Genomic DNA, 24,968 nt, shown 5'->3' on the forward strand with positions numbered 1-24,968 from the left:
CTCATTGGAGGATCGCAAGTAAAAAGCATTCGTCTGTCCCTACACTACCACTAACGTGACATCCCTGCTTCACATTCCCCAGGCAAGTTCAGGGAAAGTTGTCAGTGCGTGAAGACTTCCTAAGAAGTGCACTCACGTTGAATGGGTCAAGTAGCATAAAGCTACAGAGCTTGTTCCAAGATGCTTCATCTCTCTCCGGTCAGATCTCCTCTCCTAACTAAATCCCCAGGGCACAGTCCTTAATTCCAACACCAAAATCCCATTTCCCATCATGCAATCATCCCATCCAGCTAGACACCTCCTTGTACGTAGTTTTCCAGTTGGTTTCGATACTTCCATCTTCTGGCTCGATGACCTAGATTACCAGGCATTCCCCAGTGAGAAAGGACACTGTCTCACATTATCAGCACTACTCGTTCAAATGTTTCCTTTCCTTCCTAAGCCTGGCTCCTAAAACAAAAGCGTTATTCTAACTAACAGAAATTAATTTCTCCACCTCCAACAGAAACGTGAGAAAGAAAAAGATTTGTCATATACATGAACATTACGGACGCTTCAACTATGAGAGCCAAGGAAAAATACACATGAGGCCTACACATTTGGCTCACATAAGAGTTAATATGAGCTCCATTCATCACACGTATACATGAACATTAATATTGTGTTCGTTCAAATTAGTGCATTACATCTCAGTGAAATAATTCTCATTAGTCATTTATAAACGAAGATTAAGATTTTCACCATTTAGATCGCGATTACAATGTTAATTTCTCCACGTTGTATGAAGTATCTCCATCCCTTCACTTTACACGTTATTACATTTCACATTCTAATAGCCAAATGTTAACACGACAAAAGAATATATGCAAGTGCAAACTACACGTGATTATAATACACCCCTACAAATTGCACAATCGCGCTCTGTCAATACGATCATGGGATTTAGGCAGGACGAACTCAAGATGTTCCAGTTTATAGTGATTTTTCAAAAAGTTGCTTGACCAGATATTTGTTTGGGTACTAGGGTATTTGTTTGTTAATTTGCCAAAACCTCTAAAATGCTGTGGCTCTCAGGAGGTTTACAGGTGGCATCTACCTATTGGTGCCAATGTCTTTTGATTTGCATCTTATGGCTTGAAGACACTTGGATTAGATGACTTCGCTTAATTTCATATTGCCGCTGCAGTAACTCCTATCACCTCTTCTCTTCCACAGATTTGTTTAAACAAGTGGCAAGTTCCAGTGGGTTCTGTGACCAGCGCAGATTGGGCCTTCTCTTGCATGACTCCATCCAGATCCCCCGGCAGCTGGGAGAGGTGGCATCCTTTGGCGGCAGCAACATTGAGCCCAGCGTTCGGAGCTGCTTCCAATTTGTAAGCAAATTGATTCTGTTTTCCTTCCATTTTTGGTTTATTCTTCTTCCACCTGACTCTAGCGTTTCTGTTGCTATGCATTTTTAATGCAGTAAGGAAATAAATGGATATTACTTCCCTGCCTGGAATTGTTTACTAGAATTTCTCATTATAGTTCACTAATCTGCCGCCTTGGCCTGCCTTACTCTGAAGGCATCTTTTTTTCTGCTTAATAAGTAGTGTGGGACGTAGTGAGAACAGGGCTCTAGTAAATTAAAAGCCTTCAGACAGATGGTTTTTAAAGATTTATTTGCTTCATGATTAGCAATGGTGGTTTGTAGAAAAACGTTGCATGATAAATAACACCGGCCCAGTGGTGTATGGGGCTGACTATTAAAATTGATTTATATCTAAAAAGGCAGGGCAAGTTAGTTTATCGGCTTAGTGGTATTTCTATGATTTTTTTTCGGAGCACGGGTTTAAATTGTATGGAAACGGTAAAGGGACGTTGGTTCCTCACAGGATAAAGAAGTAATACATGTAAAGTTTGTTTTCAGCAAACAAGTATGGTACATTGTAGGATGAAGACCTGATCGTTACAAACCAGCCGTTTTAACAAATATATAATATATATATATATATGTTGCAGCAATTGTTCATTTGCGTTAGTAATGTCACTCCTCAGTAGTTTTAGCAATATTTTTGTATTAAGATCCCAAAGTACTTTACAAGTAAGTTATGCATGTCTTATGTCGGTCCTGTGCCTTGAGATCTGTCTTTATACGGGTCATCAAATTAGGATGTGCATGGCTGCCACGTTTCAAGTTTGCTTATGTGTGACATTTCCATGTTTTCAGTGTCCCTATGTGTGACGTTCAAACCCCCTTATGGTAGGCACTTTGAGTGACACTTTATTGTGAGTAACCACTTATATTTCTAAAACTACTGCTTTTGTGCAATGTATTGGTATGAAAATAGCCCTAAAACAGATGCAGTGCTGTCCACATTTTGTGACTTCATTCATAAGAGAGGAGAGCCACTTGCTTTGAACCTCAGATGGCTCACATGCAACTGTGATCTAAACGGATGGGAAACCAGATTGTTCCTTGTCCGGATCAATTTGAAGCCGCCTTTGACTCTAGTCCATGCTCTGACTCGCTCTGGCATGGCGTGATTGGGACTTTAAGTTCAAATGTCAGACTTTATGCCAGGAGATGGACAAACCTCCGTGTTCTGATTGGGCTGGGTGTTTTAACAAAAAAAAAATGTTTTCCGCAGTATAGGGAAGAGAACTGCGATATGATGTGGTAACATTTCGCTGATTGACTACCACGGAAACCAAAAACATTAGCTAGTCGTCCTACCGTTATCCCCGAACTGTCTGATTTGTGATGGTTCATGAAATTGTTGTGCCCACAGCTTCTGTTGGATTATAAATTCTTTGAGAAGTTTCTAAGGATTTAAATTTTTGTCACCCTTTCCCCTAAATATCACACTAGGACTTGTGATTAATTTTGACCTTTGTTTCATGTTTAAGTCAGTAGAAGTGCTCAAAATAATTTTAGTCTAACTAAAATCAGTAAGGGTGCTCAACATCATTTGTCTAACAAATGAAGTAAAACGTGTCTTTCATTGCATTGTATACAGAAGTGTACTGTTCTTTGACCTTAGCTTGTGCACTCTTAAGTAGTTCCTAAATTTGTGACCAAAGATTTTATAGGGATTTGGACTTCCTTGCTCCGAGTGAGGGTGACTACAGGGTTGGACTGGGAACAGCAACCAGCCCTGGCAGATTGCTGCTCGACCGGGGGTGGGATTGGGGGAGGGGGAGGGGAGGTGGTGGTAGCAAGAAGCACCGCTCCCGCTTTTGTTACATGGGGCGGATACTGCATCACTGTAACAAAATGGCCCCCACGGGCGCAAAACTGGCCTCCACCCCACCGGCCCACATGGGAAATGCCTGGTGCCCACTACGGCCAGTCCGGCCTTGGATGACTAACCTACGAGGATATGAGCAGGAGAAAGGCCTTTCACTGCAGTCTCATCCACCCACCAGTAACAGTTAACACTACACTGTACAACAAAGGAGTGGCCCTCTAACAAAGTGTCCAGAGAACAGTGCAAGCCAGGGAGGGCAAAGGCTGCCAGGCCTGCATATATTGCACTGTTATTAAAAAATACTTTGCATGTCAGTTACCTGTAAGCAGCTCAACTGACCTAAGTGGTCAGCTTAGCTTTCTCTTAGGCGCAGCTTCCGCGAGCCTTGTCAGGTGCCACAGATTTACGTAATAATCTGCAGTCCTTTGGGGGATGCGAGGACCTTACTATTATGCATTGCACTTGGTAGGGCTGGATGTTCCGGTAACGTTCTAGAGCCTCTCCTGGGGTCGTGTGCGCATGTGCAGGTACGTGTGTAATCGACTGCCATTTTTACCCTCCTCCCCCATGTTTGGACCTCATTAGGGCTCCGGTGTCTCTGCTGCTTGTCGTGCATGAGCAACAACATGTCATTATAGTCCCGTATTTGTGTTTCTCCCCCTTGCTGGGAACTCAAATAGGACAGAAAAACTACTTGAGCGTTTCAGACAAGGGCACAATTTGGTGTTTGAACCTTTTTTATCTCCTCTGTTCTTTTCTGTAATGGCCTTATTTCTTTTTAAGAAAAGCAACACGAAGGAGCGGGTTATTTACTATGCCAACTCCAATCATAAAATATTCGGGGAAACTGCATTGTTTGATGCCCTAGGTATTTTGCTAAACATTGCGGTATTAGATTTCGAATATTAAAATTTCCCATCCACCTGTGTTTGAGGCCTTTCTGTAGGTACACTCTCACACATGCACGCTCTTTCCCTCCCTTTAAGATCTCCAGCCCCCCCACAAAGGGATTTTCATGTGACATTGCCTATTGCCTTCTTTATTGCTAATCTTCATGGTCCCGTTGTAGTGTTTTCATTCTTTTTTTAAATCGTCTTTTCCAAAGCCTTTAGTGGTAATTCAGTGACATCTTTGCAGCGTGCTGATCATCTCAATGGTCTAGCCGTGTTCACGTGGGAAAAAATAATTGTTCTTTTTTAATCTATAAAAATGTACCCCACATTATTAATTTTAGTTACCAAGCAGGGTAGGGGCAGGATCACTAGCGTCCTGAATATACACATATGCTGTGCAAATCTTTGTGGAGGATGTAGCATTATGTCTAACTTTGACATCGAGAAAACTCCTTTAGGTACATTGATTTGTGGGATTAAAAGTTGGACTGCAGCAAAGGCCACACTTAGACTGTGCACAACACTCCAGGAACCATTGATGGTAGGCCTGTCGGAAGGATGCACACTGGGCATTCTCAGCTCAGTCAAAAGGACCTCCTATCATTAAGCTTTCAGCAACAGCAAGTTCTCTGCTATGTGTGGGATCAGTCCACTACCTGACACCAACTCTTATGGATATCTGTGATTATACTAGGTAGCTGAATTTCATTAACATAGACATGTTCTCCTATGTTGTAACTTTTAAGAACATGCACCAATTCAATTATGTATACTATCAGGGCACAAGTCCTAAATAAATAAGTGGGGGGACGCTGACATCACAACATGAAGTGACGTCACGAAAGGTGGCTTGCACCATCAGACTCATTGCCTCCCCTCGCTCACCCCTTGGCAAATGGAGCCACACATTCACTCTTTGGCACCGCTGGGTGAGATCTCGCCCCAGAGAGGCCAAAGAGTAAATGTGTGGCTCCATTTGCTCCAGTTATCGAGCTCCTGGTAAAATAAGTGGGGGGACGCCGTCCACCCTCGTGGTATCCCGACTCGAGCCCTGTATACTATGAAGAATGGGGGGGATGCAGAGGCTCTTGGCGTACACCATTCAAAACTGTGGGAGATTTGTGTATGTAGGAATCCAACTTCACCCGGTGAGCAGAGTCTGGTAAAGCCTTGAGTCGTCATACTGCAGTTCCACCAATGCTGCACATGTTCTCTAGTTTGCCAGGGAGGACAGTATGATCCATATATTCAGACTCCATTGGCATCACACTGAAAGAAGCACAAGCTTGGCCATTATCAGTCCTTTCAGAGTGTACAAGAAAATGTAGTAGGTGCCATTGAGTACTAATGTTTCCTTTGAGAACCACCTTATAATATGGCATGTCGCTGGCTCAGGTTGTGCGGTGTTGGACACCTTTGTTCTACTGTGATACTGAAACCTACCTAGCTGTACTGAGATTTAATTGGCTAATTTTCAGCAACCACATTGAATGAGTAAATAAGAAATGTACTGCAATGTGATCAGTATCATCATGGTCCTCTCTCTTCATTGAATATCGTTCAATGAGGTATACATATGCTTTGTTGTAATATGTTAAAACAATTTGAAAATAGCTCTTACACAATAGGTTTCTTGGTGCTATGCTTTGGCGAATGCATAATTGGAGAAATCTGAACTTCCACTGACACTGTAGTTTCTCCCTGTTAAATTAAGACGATAAAGAAAGTGTCTGATTCCGTACGGTCTTGTTGAACCTCTATTGTGTACAACAAAAGCAGATAGAAACGGCATGGGTTTAGTGGTAGACAGAAGCACATCATGCAGGTCCCAGTTGGTAACTAGAGTTTTGTTAGTGGTGATATTGGGGGCCATGACATGTGAAGTCACGCTCGCAGCATATGTAAGGTTCCCTGTTATTACACCATGAATTGGACTGAGAACTGAAGTGTGAATTTTAAGCAATTGAGTCACTTTATGGTAGTGACTCCATGATTTTGGATGGATGTTGGCCTATTGACTCTAGTATAGTCCAGTGTTATCTGTAGCATAATGGGCATATGCATCTATAGCCTGCCTCTAAATGGATGTAGGACCGTGCCCAGGGCCGGTTACTATTGCTATGTTTGCTATCTTGCTTTTGTTATTCTTGTTGGCGCACTACTTTTGCTTCTTCGTCCCTGCCTTGAATCATGACAATAGCCCTTGTCAAGTGTCACCCTTATATTTGTCTAGCCATCATTTGCACTAACGTAGCCATCTTTAAAGCAATTTTACTACCAAAGCTCTCATTACGAGGAGCTCGATAACAGTGAACATTGCATTTATGGGTTGTGCTATAAAAACCCTGGATAAATATTATCAGGTCAAACCTGTTGATATTTATTGGAACAAAATGTCCAGGTAATACCGGGACATGCACCTTTTTGGTGCAACAAACACTAAAATCTGTATGCTGCTCTGCGTTTTAGTAAAGAAAACTCGTAATAGGTGCTATTTATCACACCTAATTAATATCAAACCCCACAGTTTTTTGTTCTTTACCCTAATCCTGCCAGCTTGACCTAATTTTTCCTTTTTTGGTTCATCGTGTTAACATTTTATGGTCATCTCTGCCTAGTTAATCCCTCCTTTGTGTGCTTTACAAATGTATCTTGGACTGTGTGTTCAGAAAATGTTACCGAATCACTCTTCAAAGTTTCAATGTAATCATTGAAGCTCACATGCATCCTATATAATTAATTTTAGGGATAAACGGTCATGCTCACCTTAATTGAACAGAGCGATCGCTCTAAATGAGATATGAATCGGAATTGTAATCACATGGCCACAAGAATCTCTAAATCCGAACTTTTTTGTGACGGATACAAGGGGAAATAGCTAAATCTCTTGGTGCTCTTTCTTCCTTTCAAGACTTTACCAGTAATGTGAAACATGTTGTCCATGCATCGGCCAGGTAGATGAGGGTGAAAACCAGCAGCTTGAGTCTTGGATATTGAAGGCATGCATAGACGTGAAATAACACGAGATTTCTAAATTATTCACTGCCCTGGATTACCCCAGATCTGACCATTCTACAACTCACAATGCGATTTTGCTATTGTTTTCTGCTGAGTTGTCATTCTTCTGAGTTATTGACCAGAACACTACCTCTTTTGCAATTAGTGGTTCACTGATGCTGGGACTGTATAAGTGAGGATGGAGTTTAGCAAGAGATAGCGAATAATGGCACCCTTCAGGGCCTGCCCTCGTTTAAGTTGACAAAGGGCTGGTGTTTGTCAAGCTAGGCAGAGCAGTCTAGCCCAACATTTTTGTTCCAAAAGCGTCATCTGTCTGATGGTTTTCTGCATCATAGATGTGTATGCCTGTCTCTTAATAAGACCTGTTGAGCAGTATTTGGTTTTAAAGCTGCAAGGGAATGTGGCATTGAAACCCCTGAAAGCAAAAGCTAAATTCTGACTGGCGCTTTCTCTGGGGCCTAATGTGGGCAGAGTCCAATAAACCAAGATTTTTCTCCCTCATACCCAGGTGGCTGAAGAAGAATGTCACGAAGTTGGCTGTCCCACTACTCTGGGCACCATGTGGTACTCTGCATTTTGCAGCTTTTTTGTGCCCTGTCCTTGTCTGCCATGTTTTCCATGGGCACTTCTTGGGTAATAAAAACTGCATTATAAGGTGCATTCTATGTAAGCCAGACTCTTCAGTGGCCTAAACCTAGCGGCCTGCTTAGGCTTTCCTATGGTGAGTCTCATTTGTCAAAATACACAGACTCTAAATGAGGCAGTGGGACTGCAAGAGTAGTGACATGGGACCCTTGCCGTTTTAACCCCTTGTGTGCTGTTGACGAGCTGAGCTCGTCATGAGGGACGGTTGAGCTGCCCTCATGATGAGCTGAGCTCGTCACAGCCGTTGGAACGTTCGCACGCGGGGATAATTTCCCCGCTGTGCTGAACGTTCCAAAAACGGGTGTGGTGTGACGAGCTCAGCTCGTCACGAGGGCAGCTCCGCTGTGACTCATGACGAGCTGAGCTCGTAAACAGCACAGCGGCGCCGCGCGCCGCCCCCTCCCCCCGCACAGCGGGGGAGGAAAACACCCTGCAGCCAAGGGGTTATGGTAGACAGCCCTAACAAGCACACCATACTTGAGGCTCTTTTAATGTTGCTTTTTTCACTGTAGCAAGTCTCAGCTCCTTGTAATGGCCTTTTTGTACCTGCAGCCTGACTGCTTGATGATAATATGGGGCTAACTTAGAAAAGCATGATTTTGTCGGGAAGGAGCGTCGATTTTTTTTCATGGCTTTGTATGCTGCAACATTGAACTTTAACCTGCAAACTGATTTGGAAACATGAACTCAGCACTTTAAGCACTCTTTGCTTCTTCTAGATGTCTATCTACTTTAGAGCAAACGTTATCCAGTCCTTGGATATTTTGAAGGCCTTTTTACAGGATTACTCCTGTGAAAAACTAATCACTAGCCCTTTGCAATAAAAATAAAACCTGCCAAAGCAATCATTGTCAGATAATGTTTCTCCTTCTTCGATAAAGAACAGTTCAGCATTTAGTGGAAATTGCTGCAGGACGCAGTTCTGAGAAAAGACAAAATTGGTGGTAGCCGTATAATTGCAAAAGGAAGAAATTGCTCCTGTCTAGACCTGATCTTGTACCGTGCGCATTTAGTACTTCTTAAACGGTTACCTTGCTGCAGAAAAAACTTCTACCAAGCATTTATGAGGTACACATGTTGTCAAGGTGCTTAAAGCAGTCATGAGATTTTTAAAAAGTAGCAGAATTTAGAAAAAATATCAAAGCCAAATCCAAACTGCACAAGTCCCATTATTGTCCAGTTAGTAACGAGGGCGTTGCTCATTTCGACAAAAACATCCATTTATGTTTTTCTGAATTTTTCGGGGGGCCAGAATTTCAGGTGCTACCATGTTTCTTGAGCCCCCAGTGATTAAAAGTAAAGGGGGCATAGAATATTTTGTATTATTATAAAAAAAAAATCAAGTAAAGAGAGCTTGAATATTGTGCACAGGAGAGCAAGAATCATTGCAAAAGCAGCATCTAATCTCAAACAAGCATTGGTAATGCTTCGGTTTTAGCTATGTGATGAATAAAGAGCTGTTTTGAGCTGCGGTCGGTAGTGGGAGTACCTGCACGATGCAGTGCGCACAACAAAATTCGTTTTATTTATTTATATGTTTACTTACCTGTAAAGCTCTGTAATCCATACATAAATAGTTCCACCAAAGCGGATGTTGACAGTATTTTGACTATGGGAAACGGATAAGAGAAGCAGATGAGGAGCAAGCATTGGTAAATGCAGGAAAATATGCTACAACCAATAGAATGAAGGAAAAGTAGGTAGCATGCACAGAAACCAATGAGAAGCTAGGAAAGAGAGAAGGCTGGATGTAAGTCCCTTTTAAGTTCATATTAAAAACAATAGATTTCTCAAGCTCAGCGCTGTGAAGGCAAAACCTAAAAAGCGGCAGTCTGTATTTGATGGTCATATTAGTAGGAAAATATCCCTTGAGCAGAATGGGTTTTCGTTTGGGACCTTTGTATTACTAGCTGTGTAGGCCTGAATTAATGTTCTGTGGTTGTGACTTGGGGATGAATGAATTAGTGGCAGCAATCTTAACTGATGTGTAGGATCCATCATTTGGGTGTGCCAGCGTCCACCAGGACCCCTTCCTTTTATGACTTGATAAGAGCAAAACTAGTATGGAAAAAATAGTCACTGGGCAAAACACTGCCTGGTGATAGCCATCTATCTTCGTTGTAGTAGCCTACAAAGCAATCTATACACAGGCATTTAAAAGACCTTGTGTGTGGCTACACGATTTCTATTTATTTACATAATATTGGTACTGTAGCTTTGGCAGGTTACGTCAATAGAGTTGTGCCGGAGGTAACTAGTGCTTAGCACAGGTTTCTCCAATGAGTAGCACTCCAGGTACTTGTAAGTCTGTCTACAGCCCAGACTACTAACTTAGAAGCTTTTGCTTAGTTGAATTTATATAGGTATACCTATATTTAGGTAGTATATTTGAGATGAAAATATATTTTATTTTCAAAACTCAGTAGCTGATATTTGGAGAAAAATGACTGCCTTTATAAAATATATTTAAAGCTGAAATTTGAGTGATAAATCGTGTGGCATTCAGAAGAAGTTTTACAAATGTTATTACCTTGGTGCCATAGGCACTGTAGCTATGGCTGTTATGAATTACACACATACAGGCATTCCATATTGGCAAAGCCTTTTTATAGATTGCTGCTTGCAAACAGGCCTGATGCACTGAGGTGAACTCTGGTAGTAACCCGGCATATGCTGACCACTAATTTAATCTTCTCTGATGTGGTCACTATTGCAATACAAATGACATTAGTGGCTCTCGAGGAGTTTGATTGAACATAAGTAGCTCTTTTTACAGAAAAGGTTGAAGACCCCTGGTTTCGCAGGTGCAACTTGTTTATGCTGAATTATGAAAGACGGTGGTTAGACATTCTTATGATGATGGTAATCCACGGATTTTTTTAAAAAAAAACAGTATGATGCGGGAGCTTGTACTTCTTATATTTTGCACCTCGTCTGCATGTGCCCCCGCATTACGACTGTACTGTATCTGTATTATATCTGTAAAACGTTTTAATAATAAAAAAATCTTGAAATAAAAGAAAATGTTGTTTGATACCTGGTCACAGATCACCTTTTATACTTTTTTCTCTCATGTGCTTCTTGCATGAAGCGTCACTCCAGGGTCTGATTGGACATCACACTAAAGTTTTGCAAGCAATTATTCTATTTAATAGTTTTAAGCTCATTCGCCAGTGCGCTTACTTGAAAGTACTCCTGTAGGCAGCATTCACTTTTGAGGCAGTGTACAATATTTCTCGCACTTAAATTAGGTATGGGGTCTCTAAAAGCAAATATTGACTTCTTAACCAGTCCTTGAGAGGCGGAGAGAAGTAGTCCACTGCTAATGATGAGCGTAGAGGTTGAAGGGAACCAAGGCACTGAGCAGGAATGGATAGTGAGGTCGCAGGAGATCTGGTGCAGGTCAGCACCAGTACTGTGGATGAATGTAGTCTGTTCTGACAGACTGCATGAAAGCACTTGTTTTTTAATTCATGTTTTTATTTCGATGCTTTCAATCCCCTGTCAAAATTATGCTCCTGGGTTAACCTTATTTCTTTTTCAATTCTCCTTGACTTCAGTGGATATTTGGGTTCCCGGGAGGTGGCACGGAGAAAGAGTGCTTCTTCGCGTGTTTCATACTCTCTCTGAAAATTGAGGACTGCAAAGTAAGCTAGTTCTTTCTCCTCGGTCCAAGAACAATTTCCTCGTCAAAGGATGTACAATAGGGGATAAAGTTTTCAGTTCTTGGGTTACCAAACCAAAGTACATTAATGAAGAAAAAATGTATTTTCGCCCCTTAAAGGCATTTGATTCTCCAGCACACCCTTGTACAATACCAAGTTAACACAGGACCACCACCTCAATGCTAGCGGCGGTAAAATGCGACAAGGGGCTCATACAATCTAATTCCTGCTTGCACAAATCGAAGGGATTGGGAAGAAAATGTGCGAACAAACTGATGTGTAAAGGATCACCAATCTCTGCACATTTTCCCTTAATTCTTTAAATGTCTGCATTTTCTTCAGAAAGCACAAAGCTCTTTCCATGCCATGGCGGACATGGTTGAAATAGGAGGAAACATATGAATCAAACCTGCATTTTGTCCCTCATATTCTTTCATTCTATACAGCTATTCCATAAAGTATAAATGGGACAAGAATGTCCCAAGGATGTTTCTTGTCTGGCAAAGTGATTGCAGTTTGAACCCAATCATAAATCCCACAAAAATAACTTACCTTACCAACGTGGTTACTTAGTACTGACCGGGTTGGGTTTATTACCAGTGAGACTCAAATAGTCAATTAAAATGTGTTTAAATCTTAAGTAAATGAAGCCTTTTGTGTGAGTGGTGACACTTATGGGCCCCTCACAACAGTGAGATGCGGTACCTGCTGCATCCATATTATGACTGTCTTTTGCTACCTTACCGGTGTCGAGGGCAGCCATTTTGCTTACTTGCGTTAGGGCCCATATCACTCTTGCTACACCAGTATGAACACCGTAGGTTGGTGCATGGAATTTCATAAAAAAACAAATTCATAGAATACAATTACTGAGCAACCAATTCACTAAACTGTTCAACTGAAAATTTCCATTCGTTTGGTATTTACCATTTTGTAGAAACCAATTCACATAATGTCTTTATTTTGTTATTCCCTTCTTGAAAATAGTTACTCCCTGGTGGTTTTTCCACAGGGATACAAAAGAGCTTTTTCCTGTTACTCTCCCCTTCTCCTCCAACAGCCTGCCACTGGGTGACGTTTCTGCTATTTTCAATTGCCATCCCGGGGTAGGCGAGGTTACAGCACTGATGAAAAGTGCAGTTATCACACTAGCCGATGCACTTTTATTGTGCAAGGTAGATGGGGATTTTCTAAATATGTCAGGCAGGCATCCACAAGGGGCATGGAGTACAGAGCCTTCACAGACTTGGCGTACTGCCAACGGTCTAATGACTATATATGTTCCTTAACTGGGATTCATTTTTTAGTAAACCAATATTATTTGTAACTTTTCCTGTTTTTTGTTGTTGTTGTTCGTTGCTCAAACTCAATTAATAAAAACGTGTTCTTGCATTGACGGGGCTTTCTAATCTATAGCTTCACATGAGTGGGATTCAATCATTTTACTTTTCTATAACTATACATTGTGCTACACCTAAAAGGGACACTAAATCCTGCCACTGCTTTCTTATATATTTCTCCATTTGTGAAGTGGGTTAATTGATATCTGTTTTTGTCTATGCCCGCTAAGTCCCCTTATAATAGTTGGCTCAAGTTTTCTGAAGCTTGTCACCTGTTGTCGCACTCATGTGGCTCCTGTTGAAACGATTACATCTCAGGGCCCCGACAGATTGCACTTATGTTAAAGAGATGCTACAATCTGCCTTTGTAGCTGCTTGTGTTCCTGCTTCTGTCCCATCCCATCTACTGATTAACTCTATCACTTGTATTTTCTAAACGTTCAATCTAGGAAACAGTATAAAAATAAAATGAAAAATAAAAACAATTTTAAAAAATGGAAGTTTGGGTAATATTAATGAAAAGGGTTCTTATAGGCAGTGTCCAGAACGGATACTCTATTTCACGGAATCTTACCAATGTACACCTGCTTTATCCAAATGTAACCTTTTTTTGAGTATTCAAACGTTGCCGTTATAAAGTAAACCGGCTTATAATATTGTTTTTTTCTTTAATTTGAGGTCAAGTGCACTATCTACGAGGCAGGTAAAGGCATTTTCTTCTCTAATTTTTCAGGTCCCCTTTGGCTAACAACTAATTTAGTCACAGGCCCATTAGCTCGATTGACGCCCTCCAAAAGGGCTGTCTTGTCGAAGATCCAGACATGGGCGAAGGTGAATTAACTTTTATCTCAATTTCAAGGAAGCTTTAGGGAAAAGGCCGGTACAATCGACCACATATTTCGCCTCTTGCTCCTCTATTGGAAAGTGGTGGTGATAGGTCAGGGCAGTCTTTATTTAGCTTTTATAGATTTAAAGGCTGCCTTTGATCTAGTCCCCAGGCACAAACTATGGTGTGTGCTTAAAGGTATGGGCCTCCCATCACCTAACCTTAGTTTGGTAGTTCGATTACATGAAGGCAATTATGCCTAGATTAGATGGGGTCGCAGGGGCAACTCACTGAGCGCATACCAGTTAGTAGGCGAGTCCGGCCAAGGTTTTGTTTTGGCACCAACCCTATTCTTTCTGTATATGAACAGAGTGGTTAGTTTCTTGCTACAAGAACCTGCTAACGCACCAACCTTATGGTGGAGGGGAGGGGAGGGGAGGGGAAGGTAGCAACCCGTTTGTTCGCAGATGACACCCTGCTAAGACCCTGACGGGGCTTCAGCTTTTACTCAACAGATTCCACCTTTTCTGCAACACCATGGGCTTGGTTAGTAACACCTCAAAAACAAGGTTATGACCTTTGACCCCCACAAGTCCTACCAAGGTAACCCAATGTTAGAAGGGATCCCCTTGGAAAGAGTCAGCACTTTTGACTATCTAGGTGTCCGACTCTCAGTTAAAATGACCTGGAGCTTAACCAATATGCTACTGGGACATAAGCGTGTCACGGGGGCATTTGGGAAAGAACATCGCTCGTCACATAGCAGACCTGTTGCTGCAGCCCTACAGGTTTGATTCGAAGGCAGCCAGTTCAGCCCTATACGGTGCAGAGTTGTGGAGATTCGATAAAATAACTGAGCGCAGAAGATCAGAGCATAAATTCCTCAGGAATCTTGTGATGCTCACCATGGTTAATTCTCGACAAGGACAGACGCAGACACCCTATTGGTGACATAGCAAAGCTCCGCCCATTGTTGTACTGGGCTCGTATTCAGAGGACCCTGGAGCTACTGCCCTATGCAGAAGCTTTATCAGAGGTCATCCGTTTAGACATGTACAACAAGGTGGGCTGGAACAGAAGTGTCAGAAAACTGGTGTCTGATGTAGGCCTTATGGGAAAAATCTGAATCACCTTTGTTTGAAAAAGATGTGATAAAGCAACATGTTTGGGAATGGATTGACCAACTACAGTGTACACAGCCTGACCAGGGGAAACTTACCATCAAATTTCACCTGCATAAACAGATCAGAACATTGGAACCCTATTTAGATCTAATCCAGGTTCCTCGGGATAGGTTGTTATATATCCAATTTAAGTTTTGAACTCTTCCCATTGGCGAGGTTAAAGCTAAATGGCTTACTAATGACTCAAGCCCAAGTAACTGTCCAGGATGCAAGGCACCAGTGGAGTCCGTTGCCTAGGTCCAAATTAAACCTGCACATCCAAAAATCAAACACCAGACCCCTTTTTGCCTTTGCAGTGGCCAGGTTTTTAAGCCGCATGTGGGGCATCAGGAGGAGGGCTTGAGCTAGTGAACTACAGCAGGTAGTAGGCTGGCCATTAGATCTAGCTGCTTAAGAGTTTTTAGCATTTTTGGCCACAAATGTTTTTTTTCATTTTACTCAGACGCACTGCACAAGCACTTTACTGTCAACCAACTACCCCAATAGTTTTGTAAATAGAGGGCTTAAAAGCCAAATATCCTGATAGCTGGGCACGTAGATTGTTGTGGTATATTCCAAACTGTTGAAATATTTTGATAGCTCTCCTCTGTTATTGAGATTGTCTTGGCTTATTGTATGCATTGAAACATCCTGTAATTTGTCTGTTATTATTTCCTTCTGGACTTTTGTTTATCCTTTTTTTGGTGTAATTTTAAACCAAATGAAGTTTAACTTTTATCGCAAGAATGAGGCAGTACGATGATTTGTCTTCAATTGGACTATGTTGGAGGGGCAGAGTATTTTCTTATGGTTCACATACAGGATTGCATTTAAGTCTATCCGGCGTCGGAAGCAGTACAGACTGCCACAACCAGTTGTTGTACATTGGACAAGATCCGCTATCACCTTCTAGTCAGTATGTTACAGAAGACAAATTATGGTGAAAGGAAGAACCTGCATGCTTACAATGACATGTGTTGTACAAACCGCGTTTAGTTTGTGCACGTGGTGGGCACCGGTGCTCATATTTGGAATTAAGACTTGATTTGATTATCCGGCTTTGACCTCGTGCAAGAGAAAGGAGAACAGTGACCAGGGAGAAAGTAAGCATGAAAAGGAACCTGCAAGAGTGAAATAAAAAGACAGTAAATGTATGACGGTGGAAGTAATAGGCAGGCGGCAGATTCAAAACTAGGCAGCCTTGGTATCCGGCAATCCAGGAAATCAGCTGCACCAGTGGCAGGCTTTAAGAAAAACTTTGTGCCCCACAAATTTTCATGTTTATCCCTAGATCTTGATAAGCAGGCAAACAATATCAACTGCGCCAAATACTAAAAAGAATAAACCGTTTTCACGTTCCTTCCAGGAAAATTAGATTTGACTTGCAGAAGGAGAAAACAGACTTTGTCAAGTTATTTTACCCTCCCCAAAAGTATTATGGGACAACGTGTGCAGCTAGCTTGGCGATCGTACTCTCCATTGTACTGTAGAGTGCATACTGAACTCATTGTTTATTATTGTGTATATTTATTTCAATCTTCATCCTCCCTCTATCTTTGCAAGTTTCATTTTGTTGTTTTATTTGTTTTTTTTGGGGCGAGGAGGTGTTCCATGAGCTGATGTGAAGATGCTTCTCCTAGCATCTTATCTGACAACGTGCCTGCTGATTTCCCAGATGCTGCAAATCTGGTTGAGGCAATGAAGGAGTTAAATATTTAAAAATAGAATACATCGTTATTTGATATCTTTCAGGAATATGTGCATCATGAGAAAGCAGTGTGCCACATCATTTAAATATATTTCAGGATCTTTCGGGATATTTGAGTGAAATTAGGAAAAATGTGGCATGCCGGTATCTCAAGTGAAATCTTCACAAGAGGGACTACCGAAAAAGACTAGTAGTACACTTGTTTAAGCAGGAAATCTCGCTAAAGCATAACTTTTTTAGCTTAGTCTCCCATAGCTGAAAATGATCCCAAAATTACATATTGTAAATTTCACAAATTTCGCCCTTGCAGTTTTGCCCATCAGTAAATTTATAAGCCACAAGCCGCAAGACACGTCTTAAGAGAGTGAGAGGTGATTACAAACGATTTTCTGTTCTTTCTCCTTTAATCAACTTTTTCTATTGTCAAATTGATGTGTTATTGCCAGCGTCAGTGTCCATATTTCAGTTGGAGCTTTTGTCGTTGGCAACTGGACGTATGTGAACAAACCGCTTTCAATTTTATTTGAGCAGTGGTCGCAGGGAGATTTTTAAAATTATAGATATTTGGCTTCTCTACTGACGTACACCGCTCGTAGCTCGGTATCAGATCCTCCACTACCTTCTAGACACCATCTGGATAGTATTGTTTGTGAAGATGTGCTCACGACGCTGAGCTTTTACTATTAGATCCGATGATTGGAGGGATAACAATTGCTCAGTAATAGAATGGCTGGTACAGCTCCAGGCAGAAGAGCAAATGAGGGATTTTAGATGCGCTGACAATTGTCTTCTGTATGGTTCTGAAGAAGAGTTTGTCATGGCAAGGCAACGATTATTTATGTAAAACAAATGAACACCTTTTCAACAAAAGATTGTTTTTTGATGGTTTCCCTTTGTTTTTGTTTTTTTAAATCTGTTTATTGTTTTTTAAGTAACATACAAAGGAGGTACCCGCAAGGGTCTCCAGTTGAAATTAGAAAGCATACATATTTTTTTTGATTCTCAGGGTAAAATCTAATTTAGGTTCCCAATCCTGGCTATGATATCTTGTAATGGTACCGGTGGCATTAACATGGTTGCGCTTAGATGCCTATAAACCTTTAGTGGGCATGAGCAGTTAGTATACTCATTAAGAATTCCAGGTGTCTCCAGATTTGCTTATTATGTACCGTAATTTGATAGAATCAATTATCAGGCTGGGAAATGCTGTGCACTGAAGACAGTTGTGCACAGTCCACCGTTCTGGGCACCAGTATTTGTCTTAAGATCAGCACCATTTGTCCATCTTTTTTGCAGGCGTGTGTAAAGATTATTTTTCTTTTTTGCAACATTTGCAACAGTTTGTGTAAATCTTTGCAAATTCTTGCTCCTACTGAGGCTTTTCACTTCAGGACATCGGAATAACAAGTTTGATAATTTATGATGTATATCTCTTTTTAATATAAAAAAATGGTTCTGCAGAAAATATACTTTTTAGAAAGGTTTGTGTTCTCCTCTTCTCCATTCCAGTGTATGCAGAAAAGTAAAAAGTAAAGTTGAAGAGAAAAAAGTCCATGGGTTTTCCAGCAAGGAATTATGGCACTAATATGGAATTGGCATTGATCTCACTCTTGGGTGGGGTGGGTGCTGTTACATAGAATATATTTGGTATATAGGAAACATACTTTGATGTTGAAAACCAGAAATCTTTGCAAACCACATTAAGTGTTAAAATCAAGAACTTTGCTGATGGAAAAAAAATCTTTATGCACCCCAGTTTGGCACATTCCATCTGTACGATTTTACCTTGAAACTAATATTACGAAAGTTTATTTTTCTGAAACAGTAATGGAAGATTAACTGACCTATATTGTATCTTAGATCTACCGGTAGCCTATTGTTGGGGGTCATGCAGCTATATGGCATCTGCGCATGCTGGGAGAATGTTCCCTTTTGCAGCTCAAAGTGCCTTACCAGCTGCCAGAGGGAACATACCCACTGGCGTAGAAAATCCTAAAAAACATACATCCTTCCTTAGGTAACTTGAGAAGATAATTACTCTCCAACCAAAGTAAAGTAGAGTGTAGAGCAGTTTTGAAGTAGTGCTAGCAGGGTTTTGACTGAGATTAACAACTGCCATTGCCAAGTAGCATACTTTAAGCCAGATATGTCACCTGTAAGATTATGTTGCCAGATATCCACGGTGAAAGCGGAGTGCCACTTTTCTGTGTCACAGGCACACAAGTAATCTTCCTTCAGCTTTTTCTATTTTCTGCCTTTTGGAAGGGAGAACCAAGTCCGAAATTTAAAAAGCAGTTGTTTGTGGCAGCAGCCAAGTTGATTTTCTTTCCTAAAACATAGCTACAGTTGTATGCCACTCAAATGCATGATCTTGAGTTCTTAATTTATGCTTTTGTAGATGTTGTGGTGCACAATCGCTCACATATGTTGCTTTTGTGTATACGGATTTGGAGAGCTCCCAAAATGATGGAATAAAAGAGACCTACTCTTCTTCCCGCAAGCCTACCTCCACAGAACTAATCCTTCAGTCTTCTGATTTTTTTCAGAAAATATAATTTATTCAAGGGTCTAGCAATTCCACACGAGAGAAGCAGCCGCAATGCTACCAGACAGTGCTATTGTGGAAAAAACAGACTTGACCGCTGAAAGGACATGATAGTTAACACTGAGTAACCATGATAAGTGGGAAGATCTCCTGGAAACTAGCTGCAAGGACATGATGGTTACTACTTAGTAACCATAATAAGCGGGAAGATCTCTGGTAAATTTGCAGCCTAACCCACTCGAAGCCACCACCTCTTGTTTGAGCCACAGATAAAACTCTGACATGAAATCTGGAAAGCTTCAGGGCCACTGTGATGCATCTTCCACTGCAGGACGTGTTGCATGCATACTTGTTAAGATTTCATTATCATGAAGGTCAAAACGATCAAAAGACTTGCCACAAAACTCAAAGCCGACAGTGATTCGCAAGATTGCACTGCATTATGTAGCGATAACCAGAACACTTCTCTGCACTCCACATGTCTTTCATCTTCAATAGGATTCGATTTAGTTAATAGGCATTCTATTTGCAATTGTCAGATAGTGCAAATTTGGGTTCATGGGATGCAGAATGTCAATTGTTTTGATCTCGCCAGGGAATCCAATCATATTGTACTACTTCACGGTATTGAAAGGTGCACTTTAACCAAGTACCCTCGCCCGCTGCTGGTGAATTTTTATTTTCTCACTTTCGCATGCGGGTGCATGTCAGCCTGTCGCATCCATTCATTGCTTGATTTTTGAAAGTGGTGAACACTAGGACTTATTTTTGGGCATCAGAGCTTATCTTTAATAAAAAAGACAGAAGTGTAGGACAGTAGAAAAAAAGGCATGTGGCTAAGTCACGTCTAGCTGTCCCTCGCATTCAGCAGTCCTCCGGGCTGCGAGCTCCTGAGAAAACTTTGTGCCCCTGCACTTATTATTATTTTTTTTTTTAATTGAGCACTGCACACATTTTATATTGTTTGCAACCGCTGGTTGAGGCTAATGCCCTAGAGAAATGACATAAGGCTCCTTTGCGCATTACACTCCATAATCTGGTTCATGTAGCTGGTTAAAAGAAAGGTGTCGCATTTAGTGTCTGCTTTTTTGTTTAATTGTTACGCGTTTCATGGGGAGTGCTTCTAACAGGATCACCTTCTGAAACATTTCATATCCATAAAAGAACTTGGTGACTGGGAATGAGAACAGGCAAGGCACTCCTGGCTCAGCATGGATGAGTGCATGTACAGCAGTGATGATAAATCTATAGTTCATCCCAGTTTATTGTTCTCAATTAGCTGGTACACATTTTCCAGACTTTCTGTTAGGAGTAGTTGACCAGTGCTTAATTAGCTGGTTTCACTCACTTCCTCACTTGGTAAGAATCCGAGGTTGTTTGGGGGTTAGTGATGGGTGCTAGAAGTGCCCTTACGGTGTTTACGATTTAGCAAGTGCTGGGAGGTTCTACTGTGGAAGAATGTTAATGTGTTCTATTATAGGAGTGGGGTAGTATGGTGTAGTTCAGTCTCAACAATATTCATTGATTCAACCACTCTGTAGGTTGAGCGTCCCAACAAGTGCAGTGGAGCCGTTTACAAAAACAGGAAAGGACAATGATCAGTCAAGAACAGCAGGCTACAACTTGTGGTCACAGTAGAGTTATGGTAGTATGTTATGTACTTAATCCTGAAGCAATGCTTAATTTGTCTTTTAATTTGGAGGGTTTGCCTACATGGATAGCATGAAAATAGTACAACATTCTTCAAAGCTGAAGCATGCCTCAAATGGAAACCATTTTATCTTGATGACAAGAGGATTGGTGTGCTGTGATTTTCTTTTTCTATTGTTTTGCTCTGCTTACCAGTCATATGGTTTTGCGGAGTGCTGCTTTGAGAGAAGTTAGTGATGATTGGCTTATCCTTCCAAGATGGTATTACTCGTTTTTAGGTCGAGCCAAGTGTCAGCGCGCAAGCGCTGCACTGGTGAAGATCTGCTGTAGTTCAGTACGGAAGGGAAGGCCCGCTCACTTCCCCACCTATATTTTTCATTGGCTTGCGTCTTTGTCCTTCGTAAATGCTGTCTTCTGATTGATTATGAGGCTTGTTAGTCCCTGCTTATTACAGCTATGTCGTCATTTGTACCCTCTCATGGCTACTGGCCCCTTTACTTCGAGTGTTGCACAGTACATGTTATTTATTTTTTCCTTAATGAGGTTCTCCTACTGCCTTCTCTACTCCTCCCCTCCCTCCCATTGTCTGTGCCTTCTCAGCCCCTCCTCCCGCCTGCACTCCTGTTGTCTGTGCCTCACACCCACTTGTCCCCCCTCCACCGCACTCCCATTGTCCGTGCCTTTTCTTCCCCTCCCGCCCTCTCATTACCCGTGCCTTCTCCCCCCTCCGCACCCCCATTGTCCATGCCTTCCCCCAGCACCTCCCTTCCATTGTCCGTGATTTATTGTGCATGGAATCAACCCTGGGACGAACTGCGCCGAGATCACTGAGGCAAGTGCTGGCACACTAAAGTATTCAGTTCAGTGCTTGTTCACACTACTTCAAGGGTTGCCTGGGTCTTAATCATAAAATGTGTTCACTATTAGACGGGTCACAGTAGGAACGCACCACCCATTGGACGTTTCACAGGTGAGGTGCAGAGTTCTGTCCCTGGACACGAGCATTCCAAGACGAAGTTACAGAACACAAGAACGGTGCAATTTACTGGACGTCTCTGCCATCCTTCCAGCTCCTCCTTTCTTTCAGCATGAATGGCCGCATCAAGGTCCCGATGAAATGTGTACTTGTCCGTCAACCCTAGTGTTTTCACAACTACATCATACCAAGCCCAGAATGTAGCATTTCCACAGCCCTTGCACAGCAGTGACAGTTGTGCAGCCGGGCCAGGCCAAATAACATGTATGTATTTATGTATTTATGTATTTATGTATGCATGGATGTATGTATGGATGGATGGATGGGTGGTCTGCATGGATGTATGTATGTATGGATGGGTGCTCTGCATGGATGTATGTATGTATGGATGGGTGCTCTGTATGGATGTATGTATGGATGGATGGGTGGGTGGGTGGATAGATGTGGCATCTGTAGTGCGTGAACGTCGCTGACAGCAGGGCGCTGAACCGTGTCAAAGGCACCGTTCTTGTCAGTCAGTGATTGGAGGGACTGCTGGTTTCTGACACCGAGAGTGGACTGGTACTGTGTTGTGATGTAGTGTTCGTTAAAAAGAAGCACCGCAGCGTCAGGTCGGTTCTGACGGATACAGGATGCATAGATGGAGGCAGCCTGTTTCTTCCATCCACGCACTCTCCGTTGTGTAACATGCTAACCATCCGCGAATGTGCCTCATCGTCCTGCCAGGGGTGTAAGCACTATATAAATTTATGTACAATACCTAACGTCCTCAAGCCGCTTTTCGCTTCAGATGAGCTGGTGTGCGGGTGGCTCGGTAAAGGTGAATATTGGGCCTTTTTCTGCAGGGTGGAGGTTGATTGGACATGAATGTTCGTTGCACTAGGGCTGTGAACTAGAGCTTGGGTGCATGTGCTTCAAAGCGCCTGCCTTCTTTCGAGCTCCAGTGTGTGCCTGGAATCTATGCAAGGAGAGCCTGGAAGGCTCTGGGCTGCTGTCACTGAGGTGCTGGGGGTGCTCAGATGGATGGATCAGAGGGTCTGGATGGGCCAAGGGAAGCTGGCCTACTCCTGTCCGCCTCAGAGAGAATGAGTTCCAGGACTTCATGCATTGATGTTCCAGAGCACTAGGAGCCAAGAGCTTTTACCTTTCAGAGGCAGAGAGAAATTGATGTGTAAAGTCTGGTGTTAGTTACTGTTACACTTGAGTATGTCTGCCACCACGCGCATTTCCTCAGCATGACCCTGGTGTTGGTGCACTGGTTTATGGTGAGTGTGGTGGACAGATGGAAGGTTAGGTCTGGTTTGTTTACCACTGAATTAACCCTAGAAGGGTTTCAGATTGGTAACTTTCATGAAGCTTCCTGACACCTTGCACCAATGGCAGAGGCAGGGTTCTGGAGCATGCATTCCCTTTCCATGTGCATGATCTGCAGAAGAGTGGCTGTCAGCCTAGGACAGGTAGAAGATCCCACGATCACCTATGATTTTCAAGCGGTATAAATAAGGCACAGCAGAGATTCTGTGTACCACCCTTTCATGAGCAACGTGTGGTTAATGGACGTCGATTTACCAAAACTCCAGTGGTAGTGGAAGAGACACCACACCCCCGTTGGACTTAATGATATCAGGGAAGTGACCTATGACCCCGGACCTCTTCCAGAAAGTGACGTCACGACCATAACCCTGACGATCCTCCAATAATTGACATTGCTGAAGGTCCATAATAACTGAATGATTAAAATAACTTCTGTTGTCTGTTTTAGACGCCACTATATTAGTGTACCGACACGATTTTTGAAAGTGGTGAAGAGTAACACTTGCCTTTATTCACAGTGCACCAGTGAAGCGAGCGAGCCAGGCCTCTTCTAGGAGAGCTCATGGGGGTTATTCCCCGAGAACATGTAGAAACAAGCATTTACAATGCAATGGGTCTCGCATTTACGCGAGTTTAAGCTATTGGCATTGTAAATGACAATGTGTTTTAATTGTTTCAAAAACCAAAACATAAATAAAAGGCATTGTCATTTACAATGCCAATAGCTCAAACCTGCGTAAATGTGAGACCTATTGCATTGCATTTGCTTGTTTACATCACAAAGTGCTAAGGCTTCTACCACAGATCTAAAGGCTTTAGTTAAGTGTGCAGTGTGACTTCATGCAGTAAGTAAAGTTGGTTGGAACAGTATCCTACATTCTGTCAAATCCGGGATTATGTTGAAAGGACTAATCAGGAATCCACCACCAAAAGACACCACAAAAAAATAACCACAGAATGCTGCCCAAACCTAGGATCACGTGGCTCTATGCCATTAGTAAATCATGGAGCTCTGCATATTTCCAGCTTCGACTGGCTTCTATCTGCTGTTACAGCAGGACATCCTCACATTGTTTGTCTTCAGCTAAGGGCAAACAGATACAATGGCAGTGCTTGTTCTGACCAGTTAGGGCCAAGGATGGGTCTATTAGCCAGAAACACCACCTTCAAACCTCATTCATCATCTTCTTACCCAGCAAACATGCATCCATCCCACATCTCGTAGCACCATCCCCAGTGTTGCATGGAAATCAAACATCACAACCAATCACACCACTCTTCTGCAGCTAATGAAAATAAACGTCTAAGCATCTCACTTGTTCCATCACACAGAAAATTCAAACACTAAGAGCACACACTGTTATGTACTGAATAACACTCACTCTGCAATGCAGCACATATCAGGCATTGCAGACTGTTTCACAGTGATCACAAATGCACAAATTGGATCCCACGTTTCTGATGGAGGCATAGGTCAGCCTACCACCACTTTCATCCTCGATGTGAGTGCTGATAGGTTTTAGTTTTACAGAACTACAGCACAGTGCACACTGATCATGCTGCAACCTATTCCACTCTTAGCAACACCAATTGCCATTTCCATTAGATCTACCACCTTGCTGAAACCAACCCTTTCATCTACCCATGATTAGCTGACCCCATCTGCAGATCCCAGTTTGCACCTTCTGCAGTTTCATTCTCCCGTGTTATACCATTGTCAACACCATGAAGGAACCTTGTCTTGATCTGATGGATGCCGTCAACATCAAACAGCTTATCATTGTTCCAGCCCACATCAAAGACAATATTTTGCTCTTTATTGGTTCCTCCTGGTCTAACATCACCTGCCACAACCCACAGCATCGGTACTGGACCTACCTCTCAATCACAGTCTTTCTTCTTCCACACTCCAGAGCGATCAACCATGTACGGCCTTCCAAGCAACAGACCTGCTCATTCACAAATTTTACCATTGACACCATGCATAGGCTGAGC

The 24,968-nt window shown here is 42.2% G+C and overlaps 1 protein-coding gene across 9 annotated transcripts in view; it reads left to right on the forward strand.

Annotated features, from left to right (window-relative positions):
• Window positions 1-24,968, forward strand: part of DMD (dystrophin) — a 6,826,337-nt gene that overhangs the window by 6,524,972 nt on the left and 276,397 nt on the right. For all 9 annotated transcript variants that reach the window (XM_078657819.1, XM_078657824.1, XM_078657821.1 and 6 more), the window contains one exon: window positions 1,216-1,373. In XM_078657819.1, coding sequence (XP_078513945.1) covers window positions 1,216-1,373 — 158 coding nt within the window. The remainder of the gene's footprint in view (window positions 1-1,215; window positions 1,374-24,968) is intronic.

The sequence above is a fragment of the Lissotriton helveticus genome, chromosome 8, assembly GCF_964261635.1.
Source record: "Lissotriton helveticus chromosome 8, aLisHel1.1, whole genome shotgun sequence".
NCBI classification, from domain to species: Eukaryota; Metazoa; Chordata; class Amphibia; order Caudata; family Salamandridae; genus Lissotriton; species Lissotriton helveticus.